General features: G+C 42.6%; 1 protein-coding gene across 1 annotated transcript; it reads left to right on the top strand.

Moving 5' to 3' along the window:
• The first annotated feature begins 1,407 nt into the window (after positions 1–1,407).
• Positions 1,408–3,837, top strand: LOC122033913 (SPX domain-containing protein 1-like). Its single transcript, XM_042593061.1, has 3 exons — positions 1,408–1,418; positions 1,508–1,663; positions 3,459–3,837. The coding sequence occupies exons 1-3, from the start codon at positions 1,408–1,410 to the stop codon at positions 3,835–3,837; spliced, it is 546 nt and encodes a 181-aa protein (XP_042448995.1).
• Positions 3,838–19,318: the final 15,481 nt, after the last annotated feature.

The raw sequence follows: 19,318 nt of genomic DNA, 5'->3' as shown, positions 1-19,318 counted from the left end.
AACCTGACCAACCTCGAACTAGCCTTCTAGCCTCCTCCATTAGCGTCGCGTCCCTCGGATATCTCCCCATCCTTCATGCCTTGCCTTCAGGAGCTTCCTTCGGTCTCATCATAGTTGTCGGGTCTTCCTTGCCAAGTCATACCAGGACTTGCCTTGCCAAGACCACATGCTTGGACTTACACCCTTTGCCAAGATCACATTGGACTTTCCAATTGTCTGGCTCCTCACCAGGACTTTCTCCTTTGCCAAGATCACACTTGGACTTTCCAATTGCCTGACTCTTCACTAGAACTTTTCCTTTGCCAAGATTACACTTAGACTTTCTCTTGTCTAGTTCCTCACTAGGACTTTCCAAATGTCTAACTTCCAGTTAGGATTTTCCCAGTCAAGTCTCTTGTTAACCTTGACCTACTTGACTTGTATTCTCATCAACCTGGTCAATCCTTTGACCATCTCCACAATCGGACGATTGCTCCAGCAATCTCCTTATATTGTCAAACATCAAAGCTCACACTACAAGAAATTTTAGATTTAACCACACCTAATAGACAACAGTTTTTCGAGAAACTGTTGTCTTTTTGCCATTTAACAACAGTTTTATTGAAAACCGTTGTTGTTCACCATAATTTTTTTTAAATGACAACGGTTTTTAAAAAACTGTTGTCTAATGTATGTCAAAGACAATGATTTTTAAAAAATTGTTGTCTAATGTATGTCAAAGACAACGGTTTTAAAAAACTGTTGTCTTTTAGCGTTGCTTACAAGATAATATACAACAGTTTTATTAAACTGTTGTCTATTGAATGTTGTTGAATCCCAAAAAAATAATAGTTTTTTTTTAACTTCACGAAAAAAACTCACGAACAAAGAGTTTTTTTGTTCGCGTGAGGCTAGGTCACCACTGCCGATTCCCCTTTCCCCTCCTTCCCAACCCGACGCTGATCCTCGCTGCCTATCGACGCCGATACTTCTTCTCCCCGCATACATAACCACCAGCCAAGAGTTACTCAATGCCGGCTGAAGACTCATTGAGTCGTGCCTTGCTCCGATCAACGCCATAGCTGCCGTCGCCGAGCCCTAACTCTTCCCCGACGCCGGAGCCACGAGGAAATCGATCGCGCTAGCACCAAGCGTCCACCGCCGGCTAAGGCTCTTCTCCACTGATCACTGGAGTCCATCCAGAGATTTCTCTTCTCCTAGAGTCGCCGACCCTGCATTGGTGGATCTTTGGTTAAGAGGGGTTTGAACCCTAGATCTAACCTCCTGCAGCGCCTCTCTACACATCGCAGCTTCGTCGAACCAGGTTTGCTCTAACCGATCTTTACTCTAGTGTTGGCATTGCCCTATTCCTCTGTCCCAGCTCACCGCCACAATAACCTCCCAAGCCCTCCGAGAGAGATATCAGATATGGCTCGCGGGTAAGTTGTTTTTAGTGCTAGATTTGTGTGGACTTGATTGTATACATTGTTTGGGATGTTGAGTTTGGTTGTGTGATCATTTATTACAGATCCGTCCGGCTAAAAAACATATGCCGCCTTCTCAACTGCCAGCCGCAACTCCCCCACCGCGCCCTCACCGAGAAGCACCCTGACGCCTCCTCCGCCGACGGCGAAGACGATCCCCTCCACTTCTTTGTGACTCTTCAACAGTCTTTATGCTGCCTGTAACGACCCAATTTTCCCTATTTCGAGTAGTAAATGTCTTTAAAAACATTTAGAAATACTTTTAAAATATGCTAGAGATTTTTAGAAATTTTTAGAGTATTTTTACATATTTTTTGGAGGTCGTTTAGTATGTTTACAAAAAGAAAGAAGTTTTGACCAAACAATCATTAAAAATGAGACTTGAACCCAAGACCTCCGGCCGAACCCGACCTAACCGGACACAGCCAACCAACTGGGCTGTGCACGCTTTGTTAACCAAGTATGAGGAGAAATATATTTAAGGTATAGTATAATGGAAACCCTAGTTTAAGAAGATCAAATTTTTCCCGAATCCGGAAAATCTCATTTCTTCTCCTCCTCGCGTGCGCTGTTTCTTCTCGGGCGAAATCGAAGAAACCCTAGTTTCTTCTCCGGTGGTCGGCGGAGGGTTGTCTCCAAGAATTCTTCACATTCTCGTGATCTTCTCGACGTGGAGAGCACATAGACGCGAAGAAGGCGCTGCGATGTCGAGTCTCGTCGGAACCCTAGAAGCCTCTTCTCTTCTCGGTTGTAAGTCCAAGCAAATCCCGGTAAGTACTACTCACCTGTGGTAGGAGTAGTTCCGAAATTTTGCTTCCTTCTTTTCCTTGCCGAGCGTGAACAGATTCTCATTGACTCGTTTAAGCATTACGGTTGGGTTTTCTTTGCTAAGCACAGCATGTTTAAGAAGTATTTGTTTTTAGGTTGTGACCTTGATGATCATGCTTTGTTTCGTGTAGAGTGTTATGGTTTCGAATTTTTACAGTTTAAGTTTTACAGTCCATGTAAAGCTTCGTGTAGAGCATGAGGAATTGTTCCTCAGGCTTGCACTTAGTATTTTAGTTGGCATGTTCGGGTTGTATGGAAGCTAGCATTGTTCTTCCTGTTTCCTTCTGTTGTCGTGGCACATTGCGTGAAGAGCAATTGTGGCTTGGGTTTACAGTAGAAGCTCTTTACAGTGACCATTAGGAATTGGTTGATCTATGCTATTAACTGGACATGAACAACATATGCTTTAGTATATCATGTGTTAACTTTTGATTACAGCAGAAATCATCCTTTCTTTATGTTTTTGCTTTGTTGGAAATAACTTAGGAGTGTAGACCTATTAAGTGCAGATTTCATATATCGGGCAGTACTCTATTCCTTTAGAATTTGTTTCATGTCAAGTTTAGTTTTAGTTTAACATGAACAACCTTGTTTAGTTTTAGTTTAACATGAACAGCCTTGTTTTTATGATTTGGAGTTAGCTTGTTGTGCTATTTTTCTAGCATTCTAGTATTTGGTTGCTTGGCATTTCAGTTGCTTAGTTCCTTAGCATTTCAATCTGAAATTCAGAATTTCACGGCTTTGTTTTTAAGCATGAAAGTTTCATAAGTAAGCTTGAGTAATTTCTTATCCAAGAACAGCCCTTTTATTTAGTTAGAATGAGTTTAGTATTTTCCTTGCAATTCAAAGAGCAAGAACATCCCTTTATTTAGTTAGAATGGGTTTAGCATTTTCCCTGCTACTTAGAAAGGCAAGAACAACCTTCATTTAAAGTATGTAGTGTTAGTTTCTTGAATTTCTTGAACATGAACAGCTATTAAGCTTATCTTGTAGTTTAATTTCCTTGCTTTATTTTTATAGTATGCTCAGTTAGTTGCAATTCTCTACTTGTTAGATACACTTGCAGTATTCGAATAGCATGAGCAGTATCGAATTATAATTCAGTTTCTAGTTTCCTGTCCTATCTTCTGGTTCTTTTTTTTTTTTAAAATTTGTTCACTCATTTAGATGGTTTATTATTCTTGTTGTGATGAATTCAGGTCTAGTGAAAATACTAAAGAAGTATGACAAGAGAACAGGAGCACTTATCAGGCAGCCCTTCATTGAAAAGGTGCTGCAGCAGCCATTCTTTACAACTGATCTCCTATACAAACTCGTGAAGGAGTGTGTGGCTATGCTCGACCACCTCTTCCCCAGCAACAACCTGTCAATTTCAGCAGAATGCGACGGACAAAATGGAGTGCCAAAGCCGGCACAATCAGGTGGGAGGGTTCCGGAGTTGGAGGAGATTAAATATATGCAGAGCTTATACATGAAGAGCACCATAGCAGCGCTGCGGTCCTTGAAACAGATTAGGAGCAAAAGTTCAACAGTCAAAACAGATTAGAAAATCTCGTGTTATATTGTTCTACCTTTGTTTTAATAGTGTTATCATTTTGTTGGTTGCTTATGAAATTTTGTTGGTTGCTTATGAAATTTCTTCAGAATGTTATAGATATTATTTTTGAATGTTAGAAAATTATATATTAAATTTTATTTTGAAATTTAGTATTTTGAATGATTTATAATATTAAAAAATTATGTATTAATTTTTTTTATTTTTTATCTAAAAAAGACAACGGTTTTTCACCGTTGTCGTAGATAGTTTAAAACTGTTGTTGAAGACCCTATTATTAAAGGTAGACGCTCAAACACAACGGTGAAAAACTGTTGTCTTTGAAGGAAAAGACAACGGTTTTTCACCGTTGTAAAACTGTTGTTTTTGCCTTCAAAGACAACGGTTAAAAAATGTTGTCTTTGGGTACCCCTTTTAACAACACGGCCTTTAACAACAGTCCGAAAGAGGCTACGACAACGGTGAAAAACCGTTGTTGTTTGGCTTTTTTCTTGTAGTGTCAAATCCTGACTCAAGCTTGACTCAACTCAAGCTTAGTCAAACTGGTCAACCTTGACCTAGGGAAATTGCCCCAACAGGATCATCCACTCGGCAAGGAAGCGGAGTCGATGTCCTACTGATCTCCCCCCAGGAAGTGCGGATGCATCTGTCTGTTCGACTAGAATACCATGTAACCAACAACGAGGCCAAGGACGAGGCACTCATAGCAGGTCTACAGGCCGCTCGGCATGTCTAGGCGACCAAGGTCGTGATTCACTCGGATTCCCAGTTAGCCGCTCAGCAACTCACGGGGGCATTCGAGATAAGCAACACTCAACTCAAGCTCTACGTCGAGGCCTTTGAAAAGCTAAAGGCTAACTTCCGGGAGGTGGTTGTTCAGAAGATACTCCGAGCAGAAAACCAGGTGGCGGACGAGCTGGCTAAGCTAGCTAGCTCCATATCGCAAATTATTATATCGCAGCCGATCGAGCAGGTATCTTTGGTGGCACACATCGATCGAATGGAAGGACTCACCATCCCAAATGATTGGAGGGCAACGCTGATAGAGCTCCTGCGATCGGGAATTACGCCGTCCGATCGGGATGAAGCCCACCTATTGAGAAGAAGGGCAGGAAGATTCACGCTAATTGGGGATCAACTATACAAGAAAGCTTTCTCTCGACCCTTGCTCAAATGCGTCGGGCCAGAAGACATCGACTACATTCTACAGGAAGTGCATCAAGGAACTTGCGGAGGATACCCAGGCGGTCAGTCATTGGCCAGAAAGATACTGCTGGTTGGGAATTTTTGGCCAACCCTCCAAGCAGATGCCGCTCGGATAGTGTCCACCTTCTTGTCCTGCCAGAAGTACCACAGCCTCTCGCATTGACCCACGGAGGAGATGAAGGCGACCGTAGTATCCTGCCCGTTCGACCAGTGGGGCATGGATATAGTAGGGCCCTTCCCCATGGCGACCAGCCAACGAAAATTCCTGCTCGTTGTAGTAGACTATTTCTCCAAATGGGTCGAAGCCGAGCCGCTTGCTAGAATAACCGAGCAGATGGTTAAGAAATTCATCTGGCAACACATCATATGTCGGTTCGGAATCCCGCGTCGGCTCGTCTCTGACAATGGAAGACAGTTCGCCGGACGACATCTCAGAGAATGGTGCGAGGGGTATGGGATTCAGCAGGCCTTCACTTCCGTAGCATATCCCCAAAGCAACAAACAAGCTGAAGTCGCCAATCGAGAGATCCTGCGAATTCTTTGAGTTCGGCTCGACCACATCGGAGGCAGCTAGGCAGACGAGCTTCCTGGCATGCTATGGGCAATCCGCACGACTCCAAAGGAGGAGATGGGAGTGACCCCGTTCCACTTGGTTTATGGAGGTGAAACAGTTGTCCCAGTTGAAGTCAGAGTTGAATCTGATCGGGTGCAGCGGTATAGCGAGGACAATGTCGAGCGGAGACTCCTGGAGCTGGACTTGGTGGACGAGGCGCGCGCCAAAGCAGCCGTCCGGCTGACGGCTTACCGATAGAGGATGCGCCAGAACTACAACAGGCGGGTAATACCTAGATCTTTTCAGGTCGGTGACTTTATATGGAAGAAAGTGAAGCTAGTCGGCGACGTCACCAAGCTGGAGGCTCCTTGGGCCGGACCCTTCAAGGTCGTGGAAAAGCTCCGGTCAGGTGCTTATCACCTAGAGGACAAGGACGGGCATAGGCTAGAGCGTCCATGGAGTGCAAACCACCTCCATCTATACCGAGCTGGATAAATGGTGCGCTGATGTAACTAATGCCATGTAATTTCCATTTTCTATGCGTCCTTCAGCTGCAGGATTAAAATCTAAAGCAAGTCTTTACAAAGTTCTTGCCGAGCGGCCAACCCACTCTGAAGACCGTCGAGCGGCAACGTTAAACCCTAGAGTTGAAAGACGACTATAAAAATCCGCTCTGAAGACTGTCAGCGGCGACGTTAAACTCCAGAGTCGAACGACGACTATAAATATCCGATCTGAAGACCGTCGAGCGGCGACGTTAAACCCCAGAGTCGAACGACGACTATAAATATTTGATCTGAAAATCGTCGAGTGGCAACGTTAAATTCCAGAGTCGAATGACGACTATAAATATCCACTCTGAATAGTGTCGAGCGGCGACGTTAAATCTCAGAGTCGAACGGCGACTATAAATATCCAATCTGAAGACCATCGAGTGGCGACGTTAAACCCTAGAGTCGAACGGTGACTATAAATATCCACTTTGAAGACCGTCAAGCGACGATGTTAAACCCCAGAGTCGAACAATGACTATAAATATCCGATCTGAAGACTGTCGAGCGACGACGTTAAACCCTAGAGTCGAACGACAACTATAAATATCTGCTCTGAAGACCATAGAGCGGCGACGTTAAACCCCAGAGTTGAACGACGATTATAAATATCCAATTTGAAGACCGTCGAGCAGCGACGTTAAACCCCAGAGTCGAACGGTGACTATAAATATCCACTTTGAAGGCCGTCGAGCGGCGACGTTAAACCTCAGAGTCGAACGACGACTATAAATATCTGATCTGAAGACCGTCGAGTGGCGACGTTAAACCCCAGAGTTAAACGGCGACTATAAATATCCGCTTTGAAGACCGTCGAGCGGCGATGTTAAACCCCAGAGTCGAACAACGACTATAAAGACCCCGCCTTGAAGACCGTCGAGCGGCGACGTTAAACCCAGGTCTCCACCGAAGGTCGAGCAGTGACCTTAAACCCGTGTCTTCACCGACCAGCTTATCGGAGCATCTATCTCCCCCGTTCGGGGTTGAGCTATCTTCACTGGTCTCAGACCAGCTTCAAATATTTATCTCCCCTGTTCGGGGTCGAGCTATCTTGAAGACCCCGCCTTGAAGACCGTCGAGCGGTGACATTAAGCTCCAACCTTAGAAAATCGTCTAGCAGAGACGCTAAAACCAAAGTCGAGCGGCGATTATAAACCCTGAAGGTGATCCTAGCGAATATTCGGAGTAATGAAGATACGGTAGTGGTAGCCGATCAGAACTACACAGCTAAATACTTAGCAAGAAGGCAACATATGAAGAAGGCACAAAATGATTTCATTAATAAACGCTGCCGAACGGCAGGAGTACAATCAAGGCTGACAAAAAACACTCTACCGACTCCTCGCTCACTCAATATAATCAAAGGCCTCATTGGGAATAGCCTCGAGAAGCTGGATTCGGTTGACATCCTTGTCAGAGAAAGCTTCAGGAAGGTGGTTGTTCGCCTTCAGCTAGACGAGCGTGGCGTCAATGGCCAGAGCACGTGTTGTTGCTTCAAGGCAGCAAAGCGATCCGGTTCAGCTTCTTGATAGGTCTTCAGGGCGGCACGAGAAGACTCTAATTGCTCTTCAAGGCACTTCACTTGGCCCTGAAGTTCGGCCTCCTTAGCCGAACGACTCTCCCGCTCGACCAGCAGGAAGTCCTCCGCCTTCTTCAGCTTCTCAGCCAACTGCCGAGCATCCTAGTTCTTTTGTTCCAGGTCGGCAGTAACACCATAGGATCCCTAGCAGGTTTATATGAATTTGTTTTCCCATGATTAGAATAGGCTTTATGTAGATTTTTTTCAAAATTTTTTAAAAGAAAATAGAACCAAAAAGAGGCATAACCAATGTTTGAACCTTGAACCTCTTGGTAAGTGGGTGCAAGTGATAACCAGTAGCCCCAGCAGGGGTGTGCTGTTAAGAAGAGAAGGGAGATTGTAGTTAAGGGTGGTGAAAGTGAAGGCCCCTTCACTTAGAAGGAAATGTTTGAGTTTCCTTCTTCCTTCCCAATGAGAAGATGATTTTGCCTTCTTCCTTCATTTTTGCATAAATAAGATAAAGGAAAGGAAAACTTCATTTTTTTCTCCTTTCTTCCTCCTCCTTCCTTCTCCCACCAAAATTCCCAAGCCATTTTCTTCATTTTTTGAAACCAAGCTAAAGGGGGGTCTTCTTCCTAGGCAAACTTCTCAAACAAGGGTATTGTTCCTTAGCGAAAGGATGTAAGTATTCCCTCACCTGCAGTACAAGTAGCTTTCGTATGCTTTATGCTTAAAGGTTACTTGAAAAACCTAGGGTCTTGCCTTGCAAGTTTCGGCCAAGATAAGGATTTGAGGTTACCTATGGTTGTTAAAAGTTTCATGCTACTTGTTGCTTAAAAAAGTTTAGAAACCATCTCCTTTAGGTTTCGGCCAAGAATAGATAAAAGGTTTAGAGAAAAGTTTGAAACCTAACTATGCTTGTTCATGATTTCTTATGATGCATGATCTCCTATATGATGTTAGTTTAAGTTTTCATGCTTTACATTGCTTGAAAAACCTAGAACCTTACCTTTAGGTTTCGGCCAAAAGAAATGAAAAGGGTTAGAGAAAGTTTTAGACCTAAATTATGTTGCTTATGCTTCCCTGTGATGTATGATCTTCTATATATTGTTAGGTTAAGTTTCCATACCTTATATTGCTTGAAAAACCTAGAACCTTACCTTTAGGTTTTGGCCAAAAGAAATAAAAAAGGGTTAGAGAAAGTTTTAGACCTAAATTATGGTTGCTTATGCTTCCTCATGATGTATGATTTTCTATATATTGTTAGGTTAAGTTTCCATGCCTTATATTACTTGAACCTTACCTTTAGGTTTCGGCCAAAAGGAATGAAAAGGGTTAGAGAAAGTTTTTAGACCTAAATTATGTTGCTTATGCTTCCTCATGATGTATGATCTTCTATATATTGTTAGGTTAAGTTTCCATGCCTTATATTGCTTGAAAAACCTGGAACCTTACCTTTAGGTTTCGGCCAAAGGAAATGAAAAGGGTTAGAGAAAGTTTTAGACCTAAATTATGTTTACTTATGCTTTCTCATGATGAATGACTTTCTATATAATGTTAGTCTAAGTTTCCATGCCTTATGTTACATTAAAAACCTAAAGCCTTACCTTTAGGTTTCGGCCAAAGAAATGAAAAGGTTATAGAAAGTCTTTAGACCTAAATTATGTTTGCTTATGTTTCCTCATGATGTATGATGTTCTTGATAGTGTTAGTTTAAGTTTCCATGCCTTATGTTGCATTAAAAATTTAGAATTATACTTCTAGAAGTTTTGGCCAAGATTGAACATTAGGGTTAGAACCTCATTTATGCCTACTAAGAGTCTCATTTGCTATACTATGCATGGTGTATAAGTTTCATGCTTTAAGTTGTTAGAAGAAAACTAGAATCATGCTTACATGTTTCGGCCAAGACAAGGTATTTAGGTTAAGGAGCTACCTAGGGTTCTTAATAGGTCCCACATGTTATGTTAAGTATTATGAGAACTTAGGCTATTGATTTCATGTTTTATGTTGCTTGGAAATCTATTATTCATGCTCATATGTTTCGGCCAAATCATGAGTTAGGGTTTGTAGGAAGTTCAAAACCCCAATCATGCATGATAATGACTCCTTATGATGTGATATGGATTTTATGTCACCATGTTATATATTATGTGCACTTATGCCATCATGTTATGTTTTCCTTATGATATGCTATATGTTATGTGCACTTATGACATCATGTTATGTTTTCTCTACGATATGCTATATGTTATGTTCACTTTATGTTATCATGTTATGTTTATACAAGGCTTATGTATGATGAAAAGCCTAAGAGATGCTTCCCTTAAGTTGGGATTAAGAGTACTCTTCATGATATGACAAGAACATGATATGCCATGATATGATAAGAAACATGATATGCTATTTTACTTTGTATGGCTTGTATCGGGGATGGGCTCCTAAGTTGCCCCTAGGTCGATGGTCAAAGAAACGGGCCTAGTAAGGGATGGGCTCCTAAGTGCCCCTAGGTCGATGGTCAAGGAAATGGGCCTAGTTCCTAATAAGTTTGAGATTAGCTACCTCGGATCTATTTAGGATGCGTGCAAATTCATGTATGTGGTACAAAGCCGAGCCCTCATGTTGAGATTATGTTTAAGTACTTATATGATATATGTTTTCAAAAGGACATATTGCATATACTCATTTCATGATACAGGTTTTTAAAAGGACATCTTGCATATACTTATTCATGCTAAATGGTTTCCTTTATGCTTTAGTGAAATGCTTTTGAAAACATGTCTATGATGCCTAGATGATCATGCTATTACTTTATCTATATGCTCTCATATGCTATGCGAATTTTATACCTAGATGACGGTTAAAGGAATACTACTTTATCTTAAATGCATGATTCATATTTTGTGAGTAGGAAAGAATCTTACTAAGCCTATGTGCTTATAGTTTAATTTCCCTTGTACTGCAGAAAAAAGAAAAGAATGGTTAAACTAAAAGGGGAGCAGCAGGAAGGGCAAGGATGTGTGTGGCAGTGTCATGGTGGAATTGATCTGCTTTATGCTTATATGTTTTAAAACTTTACATGTGATCCTATTTTGCTACATGATGCTTTTGATGATGCATACTCATTATGAACTTTTGTTTCCATGTTCCATGTTTGTATGCTTTATGATAAAGAACATGCTTCTATGATATCATTAATATGATCATGATTATGTAGTTTTATTTACTTGCTTCTGCTGCCATATACGCATGTATGTATGTTTTTTTTCAAGTAACCCCGTCCTTCGTAAGCAGCTGAAGGGTGGGCGTTACAGTTTGGTATCAGAGCAGGTCTGCCTTTCCACTACACACACATCAAGCCTTCATCCTACCGCTCCAAGTAAGAATTTGTATGCATACCCTATATTCTTTTATGTATGATAAGGAATGCTTTAGTCTAAGTATGCACGAATATGGGTTAGAATGGTAATCTTATGCTAGCCTTGTTGTTGTTGTTAAAGATAAGAATGGCTAGAAGGCGCAATACCAGAGCTGATGAGACAGTACCCCGACCTGATCTGATGCATGTATTTACCGAGCTCCAGCGTCAAGTTACGGAACAGCAACAGGTGATTAATGCTCTGATGAATCAGCAGGGGAACCCCGCTACCCTACCAATGAATCAGAATACGATGCCATTCATACCTACGGCTATACCAGTACCACCGACACCAGTACCAACCATGGGCCCTGCTCCAGTGGTCGGACAGGAGGCATACCTGATTCAGTGGCAGAGGCTGAAGCCGAAAGCCTTCTCTGGAAATTGTGAACCATGGGACGCTCAAGCCTGGTTCAAGACTGTAGAGAGTATAGTAGAGCTATTGGACTGGCCTAAACATGAGAAAGTCAAGTGTGCATCGTTCTGCCTTACGGGAGATGCCAGAATGTGGTGGGACAGACTTAAAGCAAAGAGACAAGTGAATCAAATGAGATGGACGGACTTCAAAACTGAATTTTTCGAAGAATTCTTCCACATGCGTGTGACCAACAAGCACTATGACGAGTTCACTGAGTTCCGACAAGGTGACCTATCAGTTAATGAAGCTGTGAAGAGATTCAACTGATTAGCACGCCTATGCCCAGAGCTGGTCAGTACAGAAAGAGAAAGGGCCAGACTCATGCTGAAGATGCTCAGACCCGAGATAACTCTGAATGTGGCCGGTGGAGTTAATAGACCGCAGACTGTAGAAGAGCTAACCAGCAGTGCCCTGATCACCGAACACTACTTGAAGGCGCTGAACAAGGGCAAGAGTGAAGCCTAGTCGGGAGGACAGAAATCTCAAAGCACCAGAGCCAGTTGGAAAGGAAACCACAGTGGCAAGAGAAAGCAATGGAATGGCACTAAGGGTGGTCTAGCGAACAAGCAACCTATGTACCCTCAGTGTACCATATGTGGAAAGAAGCATCCTGGAGTATGCCGTATGGGCACAAATAGGTGCTACAATTGTGGACTGGAAGGGCATAGAGCCATAGACTGCCCTACTCAGGTTCAGACACCTCCTCAGCAGTATGTCCAGAACAGAGGTGCTCCCCCACAGCTACACTAGATGCAGACTGCTATAGAAGGGACTTCGATAAGCCAAGGAAGATTGGAAGCCCCGCCAGTTACAATGAATGCTAGGATTTTCTCCCTCACCAAAGAAGACGTGGCGAATGCTTCTACAGTTGTCACAGGTCAGATATTTATTTTCAGTCAACATGCTACTGCATTATTTGATACTGGGGCAACTCACTCGTTCGTCTCTACATCTTTCACAAGGAAGATAGACATGCCACCGCAAGCTTTAGATTGCGTGTTCTTAACAACCCTGCCTTCGGGAGACGTGATGCCATCTACTCATGTGCTGGGAGCCGCACCTATCAGAATCGCATGGATTTCCTGAGTAAGTACGGTGCTTCGATAGAGTGTCGTAAAGGAAAAGTGTTCTTTAGGCCTGAAGCAGAACCGATGTTTGAATTTGTTGGAAACTGAATGGAAAGTATGGGTTATGGGATCAAAGATATGTCCGAGCGACTCTCTACTTTGACAATAGCACCGACGCTGTTCGATGATATATTAGAGAAGCAAGCCCGGGATTCAAGCCTCTAAAGGATCAAGCAAGAGGTTCTAGAAGGAAAGGATGAGGAATTTCGTATTGCTAACAACGGAGTACTATACCTCAGAGATCGTTTATGTATTCCCGATGATCCGGAGTTATGAAAAAGTATATTTGAGGAAGCTCACGCAACACCCTATGCGATGCATCCTGGATCCACCAAGATGTACCAAGACCTGAAAAAGAAATTCTGGTGGTTAGGTATGAAAAGAGATGTGGCTCAGTATGTCAGTACCTGATTGACTTGCCAGAGGGTCAAAGCGGAACACCAGAGACCTGGAGGAGTACTGCAACCAATTCAGGTTCCAGAATGGAAATGGGAGGACATTTCTATGGATTTCATCTCAAGACTACCCAAAATGACAAACAGATACGATGTTATATGGGTGATCTTAGACAGATTGAAAAAATCTGCCCACTTCCTAGAAATCAAGATGACCTACTCGACTGAGCAACTGGCTCAATTATATGATAAGGAAATTATCAGATTACATGGGATTCCAAAGACCATCATTTCGGATAGAGATGGTCGCTTTGTTTCTCATTTCTGGGAATGTGTCCAGAAGGCCCTTGGTACGAAATTATTATTCAGTACTGCCTTCCATCCTCAGACGGACGGACAAACAGAAAGGGTGAATCAAACACTGGAAGATATGCTACGAGCTTGCACCTTAGATTTTAAAGGGAGTTGGTGCTGATATCTATACTTGACAGAATTTGCCTACAATAATAGCTACCAAGCTACTATTGGAATGGCGCCCTACGAGGCTCTGTACGGGAGGAGATGTAGGTCCCCTATATGCTGGTACGAGAGTGGTGAAAAGAAGGAGATGGGACTCCGAACAGATTTCATTGACGAAACCACCCGTTCTATATGGAACATCCGCCAAAGGATAGAAACTGCTCAGAGCCGGCAAAAGAACTACGCAGATAGGTGGCGTAGGCCGTTGGAATTCAACGTCGGGGATTCAGTATTTCTCAAGGTAGCCCCTATGAAAGGAGTAATGAGATTCGAAAAGAAGGGTAAGCTAAGTCCACGCTACGTGGGACCATATCACATTCTGAGAAGAGTTGGCAAGGTAGCTTATGAGTTAGAGCTACCCCCGGAGATGTCGGCTATTCACAACGTGTTCCATGTTTCAATGCTCAAGAAGTGCATTACCCGAGCAGACCAAGTGATCGAACCACAGACAGTACAAGTTCAAGAGGACTTAAGTTATGAGAGTCGACCTATCCAGATATTAGATCCATAAGTTAAAAGACTAAGGAACAAAGAGGTGCCCTTAGTAAAAGTCCTGTGGCAGAATCAACGGTTCGAAGAAGCTACTTGGGAACACGAAGACGATATGAAACAAAAGTACCCAGAGTTATTTTAAGTTCGAGGACAAACATTTATGAGGTATGGGGGATTGTAACACCAATAGGATCCCTAGCAATTTTATATGAATTTGTTTTCCCATGATTAGAATAGGCTTTATGTAGATTTTTTTTCAAAAATTTTTAAAAGAAAATAGAACCAAAAAGAGGCATAACTAAGGTTTGAACCTTGAACCTCTTGGTAAGTGGGTGCAAGTGATAACCAGTAGACCCAGCAGGAGTGTGCTGTTAAGAAGAGAAGGGAGATTGTAGTTAAGGGTGGTGAAAGTGAAGGCCCCTTCACTTAGAAGGAAATGTTTGAGTTTCTTTCTTCCTTCCCAATGAGAAGATGGTTTTTCCTTCTTCCTTCATTTTTGCATAAATAAGAGAAAGGAAAGGAAAACTTCATTTTTTTTCTCCTTTCTTCCTCCTCCTTCCTTCTCCCACCGAAATTCCCAAGCCATTTTCTTCATTTGCCGAAACTAAGCTAAAGGGGGGGTCTTCTTCCTAGGCAAACTTCTCAAACAAGGGTATTGTTCCTTAGTGAAAGGATGTAAGTATTCCCTCACCTGCAGTACAAGTTGCTTTCGTATGCTTTATGCTTAAAGGTAACTTGAAAAACCTAGGGTCTTGCCTTGCAAGTTTCGACCAAGATAAGGATTTGAGGTTACCTATGGTTGTTAAAAGTTTCATGCTACTTGTTGCTTAAAAAAGTTTAGAAACCATCTCCTTTAGGTTTCGGCCAAGAATAGATAAAAGGTTTAGAAAAAAGTTTGAAACCTAACTATGCTTGTTCATGATTTCTTATGATGCATGATCTCCTATATGATGTTGGTTTAAGTTTTCATGCTTTATATTGCTTGAAAAACCTAGAACCTTACCTTTAGGTTTCGGCCAAAAGAAATGAAAAGGGTTAGAGAAAGTTTTAGGCCCAAATTATGTTGCTTATGCTTCCCCTTGATGTATGATCTTCTATATATTGTTAGGTTAAGTTTCCATACCTTATATTGCTTGAAAAACCTAGAACCTTACCTTTAGGTTTCGGCCAAAAGAAATAAAAAAGGGTTAGAGAAAGTTTTAGACCTACATTATGGTTGCTTATGCTTCCTCATGATGTATGATCTTCTATATATTGTTAGGTTAAGTTTCCATGCCTTATATTATTTGAACCTTACCTTTAGGTTTCGACCAAAAGGAATGAAAAGGGTTAGAGAAAGTTTTTAGACCAAAATTATGTTGCTTATGCTTCCTCATGATGTATGATCTTCTATATATTGTTAGGTTAAGTTTTCATGCCTTATATTGCTTGAAATACCTAGAACCTTACCTTTAGGTTTCAGCCAAAGGAAATGAAAAGGGTTAGAGAAAGTTTTTGACCTAAATTATGTTTACTTATGCTTTCTCATGATGAATGACTTTCTATATAATGTTAGTCTAAGTTTCCATGCCTTATGTTACATTAAAAACCTAAAGCCTTACCTTTAGGTTTCGGCCAAAGAAATGAAAAAGGTTATAGAAAGTCTTTAGACCTAAATTATGTTTGCTTATGTTTCCTCATGATGTATGATGTTCTTGATAGTGTTAGTTTAAGTTTCCATGCCTTATGTTGCATTAAAAATTTAGAATTATACTTCTAGAGGTTTCGGCCAAGATTGAACATTAGGGTTGGAACCTCATTTATGCCTACTAAGAGTCTCATTTTCTATACTATGCATGGTGTAAAAGTTTCATGCTTTAAGTTGTTAGAAGAAAACTTGAATCATGCTTACAAGTTTCAGCCAAGACAAGGGATTTAGGTTAAGGAGCTACCTAGGGTTCTTAATAGGCCCCACAAGTTATGTTAAGTATTATGAGAACTTAGGCTATTGATTTCATGTTTTATGTTGCTTGGAAATCTATTATTCATGCTCATATGTTTCGGCCAAATCATGAGTTAGGGTTTGTAGGAAGTTCAAAACCCCAATCATGCATGATAATGGCTCCTTATGATGTGATATGGATTTTATGTCACCATGTTATATGTTATGTGCACTTATGCCATCATGTTATGTTTTCCTTATGATATGCTATATGTTATGTGCACTTATGCCATCATGTTATGTATTCTCTATGATATGCTATATGTTATGTGCACTTTATGTTATCATGTTATGTTTATGCAAGGCTTATGTATGATGAAAAGCTTAAGAGATGCTTCCCTTAAGTTGGGATTAAGAGCACTCTTCATGATATGACAAGAACATGATATGCTATGATATGACAAGAACATGATATGCCATGATATGATAAGAAACATGATATACTATTTTACTTTGTATGACTTGTACCGGGGATGAGCTCCTTAGTTGCCCCTAGGTCGATGGTCAAAGAAACGGGCCTAGTAAGGGATGGGCTCCTAAGTGCCCCTAGGTCGATGGTCAAGGAAACAGGCCTAGTTCCTAATAGGTTTGAGATTATCTACCTCGGATCTATTTAGGATGCACGCAAATTCATGTAAGTGGTACAAAGTCGGACCCTCATGTTGAGATTATGTTTAAGTACTTATATGATATATGTTTTCAAAAGGACATCTTGCATATACTCATTTCATGATACAGGTTTTTAAAAGGACATCTTGCATATACTTATTCATACTAAATGGTTTCCTTTATGCTTTAGTGAAATGCTTTTGAAAACATGTCTATGATGCCTAGATGATCATGCTATTACTTTATGTATATGCTCTCATATGCTATGCGAATTTTATACCTAGATGATGGTTAAAGGAATACTACTTTATGTTAAATGCATGATTCATGTTTTGTGAGTAGGAAAGAATCTTACTAAGCCTATGTACTTATAGTTTAATTTCCCTTGTACTGCAGAAAAAGGAAAAGAATGGTTAAACTAAAAGGGGAGCAGCAGGAATGGCAAGGATGTGTGTGGCAGTGACATGGTGGAATATATATGCTTTATGCTTATATGTTTTAAAACTTTACATGTGATTCTATTTTGCTACATGATGCTTTTGATGATGCATACTCATTATGAACTTTTGTTTCCATGTTCCATGTTAGTATGCTTTATGATAATGGACATGCTTCTATGATATCATTAATATGATCATGATTATGTAGTTTTATTTACTTGCTTCCGCTGCCATATACGCATATATGTATGTTTTCTTTCAAGTAACCCCATCCTTCGTAAGCAGTTGAAGGGCGGGCGTTACATCGGCAATGGCTCATTGCTTCCTTTTAAAAGCCAGCTCGAGTTTCTGATCATATGTCTTCAATTGTACCTCGATCTAGCCCATCCTACTGGTCTGTTTGGCCAGCTTCTGTTGTTCTTCGGCGAGAAGTCGTTGGGTCTTATCCAGCTTGGCCTTCAGACGAGCGGGCGGTGGTCCCTGGGAGGAGGAGCCTTCTTCAGCTCATCCTCCACTTGTGCCAGTTGCTGGCACATAGCGATATTCTCTACCCAGAATTGCAAACAAACATTAGCGTTGATCGGGGGTAAAGCATAAATTGATGAAGTTGAGAATACTAACCCCGGTGGACATTTCCAGGTGGCTGTCCGCAAGCGCGCCAGGAGGCTTTAGCGCCGTTCGAGCCCTTGCTTCCTCCCAGACGCGGGCGAGTCGGCCGCGAATGTATTCTTGGTGCTGGGGAGAGCTGGGTTGGTCGCCTAGCGCCAGAAGGTCCTCTGTCGGCAGGAGGAGTGTAGCCGTAATGGAATGACGCCCGCTCAGAGCCGACTGAGCTGAGGCCGACGGGTTGGAAGCTTGAGCAGGAGGTACCGACAGGATGGCGGACCGTGTCACCTTCCATTTGGATGGTGGTAAGGAAGTGAGCGGTTGAATGGCGAGCGGCTCCGATAGCTCCACCAAGGATGGAGTCCGCTCGGAGGAAGTAGCCTCCACCATTGTGGGAGCTACTGGAGACTGGGTGCCTCCCTCGGCAGAGGCTTGGACGACCGAAGTGAAAGAACGAGAAGGCGCGTCCATTCGGCGTCTCTTGCGGGAGAGCGGCACTTCATCGCCTGAAGACCCTGAACCCTCAGCAGGAATGATGGGTGGTGCGCCGCGAACCGATCCTCGGTCGATCGCCCCTCCTACACTGGGTGTCTGCTCAGCGGTTTCGTCGCCCGCAGTTGCTATTTCCCCAGCTGTGCCTTCCTACGAGCCAACAAGAGGCAGGCCGAGTCGCTCCATCTCCTTGGCAGCCTCTGCTTCGATTTTGGCCTGCTTAGCCTTCATTATACCAGCCGCCCGGGCACGCATCATGATGTCGGTTGCAAATGAAGAACAAAATCAGTTAGACCCAAAGGAAGAAGGTTAAGAAATTTCATACCTATGCTGCTCGGGAGTTTCACTCGGTTCAGACTCAACCTAAACATGTACATCACGCCCTCTGACAACAACTTGTGGATGTTGAACTTCAGCCCAGCCAACATATTGGCAGCATGAAGGTAATCCGGTTGAGTCTTATATCTTTTCAGCTCGAGTGGGGGTGACAGGGCGGTTTGCCATTGAGTTCGGAAGTGGGGCAGTTCGGGAAGTCTCAAATAGAAGTACTCCTTCCAGTATTTGTTGGAGGAGGGCATCTTGTCAAAGAAGATCAGACCAATACGGGATTGGAATAGATAGGTGTCCAGCTCGGACTGTTTGAGGTAGTAGAAGTAATGGAAAATCTGAGGGGGTCAGTGGGATGTTGTGCACTCAGAACAACACCACCACGCCACACAGCAGGCGGAAGAAATTGGGGATGAGCTGGGCAAGCGGGACGCAAAAATAGTTACAAACTTCAGTTATGAATGGATGGATAGGAAACCAGAGACCGACCACAAACGGGTCTCGGAAGAAACAGATGGTGCCGGTCGGTGAGGTGTGTGGCTGGTCAGACGGTCCGGCCAGGATAATCTCGTGGTCGAATGGAATATCAAAGGCGTTGATAAGGTGCGTCACGTCGCCCGCATCAAACCTGGTATCCATGGTGGTATACCAGAGACCAGGGACAGGGTCGAATGGCTGGATGGAACTGGCCATGATCGGAAAACAAAGAAGTGGAAGGACTCACTAAAGGAATTGCCAGAAAACCAGAGAGCAGGATCGACAGAAGGTTCACCGGGCAAAATGGCGGAATGCCTGGAAGCGCTAGAGGGCGAGAAAGGA

This window comes from Zingiber officinale, chromosome 11B (genome assembly GCF_018446385.1).
Source record: "Zingiber officinale cultivar Zhangliang chromosome 11B, Zo_v1.1, whole genome shotgun sequence".
NCBI classification, from domain to species: Eukaryota; Viridiplantae; Streptophyta; class Magnoliopsida; order Zingiberales; family Zingiberaceae; genus Zingiber; species Zingiber officinale.
The sequence above is the reverse complement of the archived record's forward strand: the minus strand, read 5'-3'. Positions and strand labels throughout refer to the sequence as shown.